Here is a 10,459-nt window from a genome sequence, read left to right on the forward strand (position 1 = left end):
GGAGCCGCGGCCGCGCGCGGCCGAAGATCCCGCGCAGCCTCCGCGCGCGCCCCGCGCCGCCAGGGCCATCTTGGGCCGCCGCCGCGGTGAGAGCGGGAGCGCCGGGCGGGAGGACGGGGGGGACGGGCGGGACTGGCCAGGCCCCCGCGGGCCGCCCCGCCGTGCCGGGGGTGGCGGGGGCGGTTGCCATGGCAATGGGAGGGGGCCCGGCCTCGGGGCCTGCGCTGCGGTGCTGCCAGGGAAGGAGCGGGGGGAGGGGGGGGGGACGGGACACGACTGTCACTGCCGGCGAGGGGCGCCCGGGGTCGGTGGCTCCGCGGTGGCGGCTGCCGGGAGCTGGGGCAGGCCCGGCGCGGGTGTCCCCTGTTTCCGCGTCGTCCCTTCCCTCGCGGCCATCCCATCTCAGCCGCCCTCCCGCGGGGCCGGGAGGAACCGAAAGCGCTGGTGACCCCGCAGCCCACCCGCCTCGCTGCCGGGCCCGGATGGAAATACCCCGGGCGGCGGGGGGCAGTGCCGCGGGGGGACCGCGTCCCTGCCCCGGGAAGTCCCCGCGGTTCCTCCCGCCCGCAGGCGCAGGGGAAGCCCGGTGCCCGCCGCCCCGGGGGGGGTCTGACGCCGTGGTGGCCGGCGCGGGGGGGCAGCCCGGAGCGGGGGCGGCGCGTGCCGGCCGGCGCCCCGGGCCAGACTGGGCCGGACGCCAAGTCCCGGCCGCGGAGGCTGGGGGGGTCGCGCAGGCTCCGGGCTGCACCCCCCCGGCCCCGGCCCCTCCGGAGGCGGCCGCCCCTCACCCGCCGCTCCACTGCCTCCCGCAGCCCCAGTGACAGACGGTGCCGCCGTTCCGCAGCGCCTGCCGCGGCCTCGGAAGACCCAGCCCGCACCCACCGATGAGCTCCATGAACCCCATGAAACCCTCGCTGCCGCCTGCGCCCCACGGGTGGGCGCCGGGGCAGCGTCCCTCCGTCCCCCCATGCATCCATCCCCCCATACATCCATCCGTTCCTCCATCCTCTCTGTTCTTCATCCCTCTGTTCCCTCCATCCCCCGGTTCCCTCTGTTCCTCCATCTCTCTGTCCTTCATCTTCATTAATTTGTTTTTCTTTCTAGTGATGGTTCATTTGCATACGAGGCTGTTCCTTGGCAACCAAGCACCAATCAGCCGCCGGGATCCCTCTCCGTGGTAACCACCGTCTGGGGTGTCAGCAACCCCTCCCAGAGTCAGGTACCTGCAGCACCCCCACCCCAGGGACCCCCAGCACTTGGGTGCCACTGCCCGTGCTTGACCCACTGCCTCCCACCCCACCCCCCAGGTTTTTGGCAGCCCCATGGGCCCTGGGGGGAGCAGCTCCAATACCCCGCTGCTGCCTGGCATGGCAGGCACCGGCTCGGGCGTGAGCTCGCCACCATTCCTGCCACAGCAGCCCTTCGCTGAGGGGGCACCAGGGAAGGGGTACATGCAGCCGGGTGTCTACGGCCGCAACGCCTACCCCAGCGGGCCAGGCTTTGCTGCCAGGTAAGGCCAGCCCTGTGCCCCCTGGCCTGGCACGTGCCCCATCGCAGGGCCACCACATGCCCCTTCCTGCCTTTCTGCTCTCCAGCTACACCAGTGGCCCCAGCGGCCCTGGTGGGATTGGGCTCCCCTCACATGCTGGCCGGGCCCCTGCTGACTTCACCCAGGCAGCGGCTGCTGCTGCCGTGGCCGCTGCTGCTGCCACAGCCACGGCCACGGCCACAGCGACCGTGGCAGCGCTGCAAGAGAAGCAGAGCCAGGAGCTGAGCCAGTACAGCACAGTAAGAGCCTGGCTGTGGCAGAAATGGGGAGCTGACAGCTGCCCTGGCCCTGCCTTGACCTCCTTCTCTTCCCCACTGCAGATGGGCACAGGGCAGTCCTTTAGCAACCAGTTCCTGCCCCATGCTGGGCCCCGTGGCACCAGCATGAGCCCAGCTGGCATGGCAGGTGTCATGGCCCCCTCTGGCATTTCCCCTGTGAGCATGAGTCCGGTGCGGGCACCTGGCACCAGCTCCCTGTATGGTGGGCAACGAGTGCCCCAGCACGCCTACCCTGGTCCCCCCCCAAGCCAGCAGCTACCCCGCCAGAGCCTCAAGCGGGCGTACTCCAACGAGGTGAGCACTGTGTCGATGAAGGCTGTGGCGTACCGGGACCCCATTTCCCACTGGTGCTGACCCCCTGGCCCTGCAGGGGTACCCAGCGCAGCAGTACCTCCAGGGCGGGCAGTATGCTGTGGCCGGTGCCCAGTATGCCCCCAGCGCCCCCCAGTCCTCCGCTCCGTCCCCCTCCTACCCTGGCCACAGGCTGCAGCAGGGCATGGGCCAGTACCTCTCCGCTTCAGGCAGTGCTGGACCCTATTACAAGGTATTGCAGAGGGAACGGTGGGCACAAGGTGGGGGTCCAGGTGTCTGTGGTCCCCCGGTGCCAGCCTCTGGGGACCCTCCTCCTCCCACAGTCTGCTGACCAGTTCAACGGGCAGAGCACCAGCTTCAGCACCTACAGCCAAGCAGCCATCAACGGGGTGAGTCCGGCAGCAGGTGGGGTGGGGGCTGTGCCGGCCCGGCCGGGCGCTGAGGGTGCGCGGTGCCTCCGCAGCCAGGCCGGTTGCTGCCGGGGTACCCCAGCTCGCCGCTGGCCGGGAACCCCACACCACCCATGACGCCGGGCAGCGGCATCCCCACCTACACGTCCCCTGGTCAGGATGTCAAGTCACCCTTCCTGCCAGACATGAAGCCCAACATCACCCCCCTGCACCCATCCCCTTCGGGTAGGTGTCCCTGGTCAGGGGGACTGCCAGAGTGGGAAGGGGGGAACTTCACAGTGTGGGGCCCATTTCTGGCAGTATGGCCCCCCTTTAAAGGCAGGGTGGGAGGGGAGGGGTGTCAGCACAGGGGGCGTGGCCATTGCCAGGGTTTGGGGCCAGTGGAGGCAGGTGGTAGAGGCTTGCTGTGAGGGTGGGACTGAGTGGGGTGAGGGACTTATTAAAAGGGTGTGGCCCCGGGGGGGGAGGGGGGGGAGGGTTGGCTTTATCAGGAGTGGTGGCTTTGGTGGGAGGGGCTCCTGTTCTGTGAGTGGGACCTCCTGGAATGGGAGGAGTTGGATAGGGTGGGGTGTCCTGGAGTGGGAGGGGCCTTTGGTGGGATGGGTTCCTGCATGGGGTGGGAGGGACCTCTGCTGTGGGGGTGGAGCCACTTCGGGTAGGAGGAGCTTCCTGCGTAGGGCTGTCTGTCCTGGGTGGATGGGACTGCTGAGGTGTGGGGGGCTTCCTGCGAGGTGGATCCCTGTGCAGGGTGCGGGGAGTGGCTGGGGCACAGAGGTCCCTGCTGACGGCACCCCACAGGGCCAGCCCCTGGTGAGGAGCTGCGGCTGACCTTCCCAGTGCGGGACGGCGTGGTGCTGGAGCCCTTCCGCCTGCAGCACAACCTGGCCGTCAGCAACCATGTCTTCCAGCTGCGTGACTCTGTCTACAAGACCCTCATGATGAGGTGCGGGCTGCAGGTGTGGTGTCACACAGCGCTGCTCAGGTGGTGCTGTGTGGCACCATGTGAGGCAGCGCTGGGCAGCACGGCTGGGCGCTGCATGGTGCCATGTTGTTGTGCTGCACGGCGTTGTGCTGCATCATGGTGTGATGTGTGGTTTGGTTCCGTGGTATTTGCCATGGTTTAGGGCAGTGCCACGGTGGCTCAGCATGTTGCTGCAGTGCATGGTGGCTTGAGGTGTGGCTTGGCATGGCACGGTGGGACATTGAGTGGCTTGGCACAGTGCAGTGCTATGGTGCTGTGGGGTTTGTCACAGTGCTGTATGACATGGTGGCGCATCGTGTGGCTTGGCACAGCAAGGTTCTGCATGGTGCAGTGCAGCACCCAGTGCGGGTGACACCCAGTGTGGTGGCTCGCGTGCGAGCATGCCCTCTGCCCTCACACGCTCTGCCTGCTCCCAGGCCTGACCTGGAACTGCAGTTCAAGTGCTACCACCACGAGGATCGGCAGATGAACACCAACTGGCCGGCCTCTGTGCAGGTGAGTGTCAATGCCACACCGCTCACCATCGAGCGCGGTGACAACAAGACCTCCCACAAGCCACTCTACCTGAAGCACGTCTGCCAGCCTGGCCGGAACACCATCCAGATCACTGTCACCGCCTGCTGCTGTGTGAGTCATGGCCGGGTCCTGGGACTGGGAGGGTGATGGCTGGGGCTGCAACTCAGCCTCTCCATCTCTCCGCAGTCCCACCTGTTCGTCCTGCAGCTGGTGCACCGGCCCTCCGTACGCTCGGTGCTGCAGGGGCTCATCAAGAAGCGCCTACTTCCCGCTGAGCACTGCATCACCAAAAGTGAGCACCCAGGTCCTGGGGGCCAGGGGCTGCAGCATGGCAGGGGAACACCCTGGGCACGGGCCACAGCAGGATGGGGGTGATGGGGCACTATTGCCCAGGTGCCACCAAAGTGCCACCCCATCCCATTGTCCCGGTTCTGACCCTTGGTGCCCCTTGCCCCCCACCTCCCCAGTCAAACGCAACTTCAGCAGTGGGACCATCCCAGGGACTCCAGGGCCCAACGGTGAGGACGGTGTGGAGCAGACGGCCATCAAGGTGTCCCTCAAGTGCCCCATCACCTTCCGGAGGATCCAGCTCCCAGCCAGGGGTCATGATTGCCGGCACATACAGGTAGGGCTGGTGGTGGCAGGGTGCTGGGAGGTGTTCCTCACCCAGTATCCTGCCCTTGTCTGGCTCAGCTGCTGGTCTCCCCCACAGTGCTTCGACCTTGAGTCATATCTGCAGCTCAACTGTGAGAGGGGGACATGGCGGTGTCCTGTCTGCAAGTGAGTGGGGGCTGCAGTGGGGCCATGCCCTGGTGTCCCTGCCTGCAGGGGAGAGGGGGTATGTTTCCCGTCCTGGCGGGGGGAGGGAGGTTCCTGCCTTGCAGGGGGAAGTTCCTGCCAGGGTTCTCTGCCCTCACTCTGCCTGCACCCTGCCTGCAGTAAGACGGCCCTGCTGGAGGGCCTGGAGGTGGACCAGTACATGCTGGGCATCCTGATATACATCCAGAAGTAAGTGCCCTTGCTCTGACTGTCCATCCATCGATCCATCCATGCCTGGCCCTGTGCCATCACTGGGGGGGCGGTGCAGCAGATGTCCCAACCTCACCTCCCCTGCCCTCCTGCTGCCCTCAGTTCGGAACATGAAGAGATCACCATTGACCCGACCTGCAGCTGGAAACCCGTCCCAATCAAACCCGACATCCACGTCAAGGAGGAACCAGAGGGGCCAGTGCTGAAGCGGTGCCGGACACTCAGTCCTACTCACATGGTGCTACCCAACATCATGGAGATGATTGCAGCCTTGGGGCCCAGCTCTGTGCCCTTCCCGGCACTGTCACAGCCTCCGGCAGGGGCTGCTGCTGACTACAGCACCCCGGGTATGGGGAGACCCATGGGGGACAGGACTGGACCCTGCCCCTGTGTGTGTGTGTCCCAATTGCCCCATTTCCTCTCATAGGTTCCAGCTTTCCAGGACCTGGGGGCTTCCCGGAGCCTTTCCCTCCCCCTGGTGCCCCTGGCACCCCAACGCTGAGTGACTTCACACCAGGCCCCCCCTCCATCTCCTACCAGCCCAACATCCCTGGCGGCCTCCTGGCCCCTGAGAAACCCTCTGTGCCCCCTCTGCCCACACAGGTCAGCTGGGCTGCGAGTGGGGTGGCTATGCCCAGGCCCCTACATCTCACTGGGAGCACTGGGGGGCCCAGTGAAGGGAAGGTCTTATGGCTGTGCTCTCTTCCCCCCCTCCGCAGCTTCCCCCATCGGGACGGATGGAGCCATCCCACCTCCCGGTGCAGCCAGGGCTGCACAGCACCCCCTCAGGCATCCAGCCAGCCCCCATGCTGCACCCTCGGAGCACAGTGGCGCGGCCTCCTCTGGGACCCCCAGCCCATGCTGCTGATCTCACCTTCCCCCCTGCGCCCAGCATGGTCACGGCAGGTGATGGCTCGGAGCCTGCTCTCGACGTGAGTACCAGGGGGAGCAGCCAGGGGTCCCTGGCTTGGGACCCCAGCTGCTGTGGGGAGGTGGGCAGAAGCTGTGGGGGGCCAATCATCACACACTGCTGCCCCCAGCTTCTGCCTGAGCTGACGAATCCCGATGAGCTGCTCTCCTACCTGGGGCCCCCCGACCTCCCCAGCAGCAGCAATGATGACCTCCTCTCCCTCTTCGAGAATAACTGAGCCATCCTTGCCCCCCCCCCGGGGCTGGGGGGCAGCACTGTGTGCCCCTGCCCACCGCAGAGCTGGGATGCCCCACTATGGGGGCTTTCTCAAAGGGCTGCGATGGAACAGATGGGCTGAGCCCCCCCAGAAGCACAAGGCTGTACATAGTGTAGAAACACTACTGCCTCTCCCCCCCTCCCCCATACCTCCCCGTATTTAAAGGCAAGTGCGTCACTGCGGGGCTGCCCGTGTCCCCATATCAATGTGCAAATGCTGCTGCCCCTCGTACTGCATGGGCCTGGTGTGGGTTGAGGGGCTTAGCCCCTGCTGCCCCCAAGCCCAGTTGCCCTGTACATCCCCGATTGCTATTAAAGAATCCTGCAGGGTCATATGTGCCCTGTCCTTTGTCATCTCGCTGTGGGTCTGACCCCAGGACCCCTCCTCGAGCAGGGAAGGGGGATCCCTACCCCTTTCTGGGCAGAGAGGATGAGGGGTGTCCCGGGTGGTGTTGGGATCATGCCCCCTCCCCGGGCAGGGAGGTGGGGGGGGTCCCTCGGTGGCAGGGGAATTCCACCCCCTCCTCGGGCAGTGGCAGCCCAGGCGGGCCGTGAACCGGGCCTGTGGCGGCAACCACTAACCAGGGCCGGGCGGGGGATGCTGCAGTGCCGCGGCGGAGGGGGAAAATCGGATGTTTTCCCAGGGCGGGCGAGGGGCTGCCGGTACTGCAGGACTGGTGCTGCCGCATCCCCGCCGCCCCCGGTCCTGCCGCGCACGGCCGGCCGACACCGCACCTCGCCCCCTGGTTCCCCGCACCGCGCATGCGCGCCGCGCCCTGCCCAGTGCCGGCCCGCGGCCCCCGCCCCACCCGCGCTTTTTTCCCTCCTTCCCCCCCTTTTCAAACGCGGCGCCGCTGATTGGCCATCTGCGCTGCCACTCCGCCACTCCGCCAGCGCCTGTTGGCCGGCGCCGCGGGAGAGGCGGGCTCTCCTCGGCCCTATATAAGGGGCGGCGGGGCGCCAAGCTCCTTCTGCTGCGCTGCGCTCGCCCCACGGACCAGTCGCTGCTGCCTCGCTCCTGCCTCGTTCCTGCCTCGCTATGGCCAACCCCGTCGTCTTCTTTGACATCGCCGCCAACGGCGAGCCCCTGGGCCGCGTCACCTTCGAGGTAGGCGCGGGGGGGGCGGGGGGCACGGCCGCCATTTCCTCGCCGGGACGCGTGGGGCCGGCGGGCGGTGGGTGCGCGTGCGCGGCGGGGGCGCGTCCCACTGGCCGCGGGGCTGCGCGGCCCCGGCCCGGAGGGGCGAACAAAGGGCCCCACGGGGCACGCCGCGGGCTCACAGCGCCGCAAGACGCGGCCCGACTCGCCCGGGGAACGGCGGTGGTGCGGTGCCAGCGCAGGGCGCACCGTCGCCCGGGGGAACCCCTCTGCCCCCTTCGTCACCGCCGGGCTCGGTACCGCCGTTTCCCCTTCCCGCCGGGCCCCGCTGGCCTCGCCGCCGGCCGCCTTCCCGCCGCGCCGCCGCGGCTCCGCTCCGCCCCGCCCTGGGGCCGGGGGGCGCGGCCGCTCCCCCCACTGCGGGTCGGGGCCGTGGCTGCCGCGCCGCCATTTTATCACGGGGCTCCCGGAGCACCGGGATGAGCCGCGTCGAACCCCTGGGCGATGCTTCTCGGGTCTGAGGATGCTGGCGGAGAGCGGCGGCAACCCGATCGCCACGGGACTGTCGCTGGAGGGCGAAGCATTTGTCGCCCCGCCCGGGGCGCGGAGCATCCGTGGCACGGCCGGGCCGGCTTCGGGCGCCGTGGCTGCTGCAGAGCCGGGGCTGTGTGCCCGCACGGGTGGCGCATCCTGCCCAAAATCCCCCCGGAGCCCTGGGAGGCGGCGCGCGCCCCGCCCGGGAAGGCTCCAGGCATAATAATTTAATCCAGGCCAGCCAAGCGAACGTTCGTTGGTGACATGTGAAGTGCGATGGTTTTGAGTTGGAGCTCCCGCATATCAGCGTCAGGCAGGGAGGGTTCTGCAGCTGCGGGCACGGCTAGGATCCACCTCCCGGCAGCAGGTCCCCGCAGTCTGGGGGTGGCCCTGGGGACCGGGGGACAGTGGTCAGTCACCACCCCAGCCTGACAGATGTCTTTCCTTTTTTTGCAGCTGTTCGCAGACAAGGTCCCCAAGACAGCAGGTTGGTAAAGCAGCTCTGGCCATGCTGCAGCTGCATCAAAACCAAATGGTGTTCTGAATTCTGAACAAAACAGGTTATTCACGGTGATTTTTTTCTTCCTTTGCAGAAAACTTCCGTGCCCTGAGTACTGGTGAGAAGGGATTTGGCTACAAGGGGTCCTGCTTCCACAGGATCATTCCTGGGTTCATGTGCCAGGTGCGTGGCATTCCCACCGCAGTGGGGAGGTGGGTGGGTGGGTGAGGTGGTATGTCACTCATGTGGGTTTTAGAGTTGGATTCTGGAAGATTTGGGGTGGGAGGGCAGCTCTGCCTCCTGCCTGCAGTGTGTGGAGGGGCCACTGCTCCCAATTCCAGGGTGCTCTCCTGCACCTGTGACCCGAAATGCCAATCTCTTCACAGGGTGGTGACTTCACACGCCACAATGGCACTGGAGGCAAATCCATCTACGGGGAGAAGTTCCCCGATGAGAACTTCATCCTGAAGCACACAGGCCCTGGCATCCTGTCAATGGCCAACGCTGGCCCCAACACAAACGGTTCCCAGTTTTTCATCTGCACTGCCAAGACTGAGTGGTGAGTCGGGGACTGTGGGAGGACAGGCTTGGGAGTCCTCAGCTGGGAAGTGTCCTGTGGGGACATTGGGGACCAGCTGTGACTGGTGTTTCTCCGCAGGTTGGATGGAAAGCACGTTGTCTTTGGCCGTGTCAAGGAGGGGATGAATGTGGTGGAGGCCATGGAGCGCTGTGGCTCCAAGGATGGCAAAACGAGCAAGAAGATCACCATCACCGACTGTGGGCAGCTCTCGTAGACCCTCTTCTCGCCAACTGACCATTCCTCGGGCAGCCTGGGCGCTGTGCCCTGCTGCAGCTCACCCGCTCCTGCCCTGTTCCCGACGTACTGCTGCCTTTCTACTGGGTCTTGGCCCCACATACACGGTCCCACTGGGCCGCAGTTACCTTTGAGTCTAAATAAAACGAGTTAACCCACAGCAGCCCCCTTCCGTCCCCCAGCTGGAGCAGGCGGGGGGGGGGGGGGGCTGGTGGAAAAAGAAGGAGGGGGTACCAGCTGGTCCTGGCACTGAGCTGATGTGTGGGGGTCCTCAGTGCTGCATCTAGGAAAGGGCTCCCTTTCTCTCCTCTACCCACTGCTGTGGGACTGCAATAAGTATGGGGACGGGTGGTGACCCCCACTTTTGGGTTCCTTGTGGGTCTCTGTCAGCAGGTGACCTTGGGCACAGCTGGTGTTTGCTATGCTGTGAAGATGGGACTCCCAATGGCTCCAGTAAGAAGAGTTTCAGGCTGGGAGGATCCCAGTGCTTCCTACTACAGCAACCCAGTTAGGGGGTGGCTCTCTGAGATCCCAATGGTCCCTCTTGGGGGGGTTGTAGTGATCCCAGTTTGGGGGTGCCCAGCTCTGATAAGATCCCATGTTTGGCATAGTCTCAATTTGCAGTGGGGTGGTAAGTGCTCCCGATTCATGCGTGGGTGCCCAGCTCCTGAGTGATCCCAGAGCTTCCAACTTAAAGGATGCATGGATGGGAGTAGACTAGTATCCTGTGGGCCGAACAAGGGGAGGTCTGCCCCTTTGTCCCACTTTCACCCACAGTACCTGAAGGGCACTGTTGCTCCCCCCACCCCTTCCTGCACATGGAACTACACCACAACAACCCCCGCGGGGTCTGCCTTGGAGCGAGGCCTTGATGTGTACGAGGTGACCCCAGTGCTGGCAATCCCCCGGTGCTGGCAATGCAGCGCACAGTGCGAGGGGAAGGTGAAGCTGGCAGCAGCTTCTGCCCCATTACCCTCTGGCCGGGAGCCACTGGGGTCGGGTGGCTTCAGAGGGGCCTGGGGTTGCAGACAGGCCAGGGCGCGGCAAGGCCTTTCGGTGGCGTACCGGGACAGCGCAAGGGAAGGGTTTTTGTGCTATACTGAGGCACCACCACCATTCCACGCAGCCTGAAGGGGGTGGGAGCTCCGGGGGTGCTGCAGCAGGCCGGGGGGGGGGAAGGGGGGACATGGGCTCTGCCACAACTCTATGGCTAGTGCCCAGTGCTTCCCTCCAGCCTCAGCCCTGTGGGGC

At 66.1% G+C, this 10,459-nt stretch overlaps 2 protein-coding genes across 5 annotated transcripts; both read left to right on the top strand.

Annotated features, from left to right (window-relative positions):
* The first annotated feature begins 52 nt into the window (after positions 1-52).
* On the top strand, positions 53-6,595 carry ZMIZ2 (zinc finger MIZ-type containing 2). Of its 4 annotated transcripts, XM_027669407.1 has the most exons (20): positions 53-86; positions 813-934; positions 1,105-1,219; positions 1,308-1,510; positions 1,596-1,788; positions 1,870-2,121; positions 2,198-2,371; positions 2,463-2,528; positions 2,603-2,774; positions 3,348-3,492; positions 3,948-4,026; positions 4,102-4,158; positions 4,234-4,339; positions 4,515-4,672; positions 4,760-4,827; positions 4,987-5,055; positions 5,179-5,423; positions 5,504-5,679; positions 5,796-6,008; positions 6,117-6,595. In XM_027669407.1, exons 2-20 carry the CDS (start codon positions 885-887, stop codon positions 6,222-6,224), a joined length of 2,649 nt encoding a protein of 882 aa, XP_027525208.1. In that variant the 5' UTR covers positions 53-86; positions 813-884; the 3' UTR covers positions 6,225-6,595. The 4 variants fall into 4 exon arrangements, with proteins under 4 accessions (XP_027525208.1, XP_027525207.1, XP_027525209.1 ...); XM_027669406.1 differs by having other exon boundaries at positions 3,948-4,158; XM_027669408.1 differs by having other exon boundaries at positions 2,708-2,774; positions 3,948-4,158.
* Positions 6,596-7,227: 632 nt separating this feature from the next.
* PPIA (peptidylprolyl isomerase A) lies at positions 7,228-9,368 on the top strand. The gene is made up of 5 exons (XM_027669423.1): positions 7,228-7,370; positions 8,352-8,382; positions 8,489-8,577; positions 8,781-8,953; positions 9,053-9,368. The coding sequence occupies exons 1-5, from the start codon at positions 7,302-7,304 to the stop codon at positions 9,186-9,188; spliced, it is 498 nt and encodes a 165-aa protein (XP_027525224.1). The 5' UTR covers positions 7,228-7,301; the 3' UTR covers positions 9,189-9,368.
* Positions 9,369-10,459: the final 1,091 nt, after the last annotated feature.

Source organism: Corapipo altera, unplaced genomic scaffold (genome assembly GCF_003945725.1).
Source record: "Corapipo altera isolate COAL_440 unplaced genomic scaffold, ASM394572v1 347, whole genome shotgun sequence".
In the NCBI taxonomy this organism is placed as follows: Eukaryota; Metazoa; Chordata; class Aves; order Passeriformes; family Pipridae; genus Corapipo; species Corapipo altera.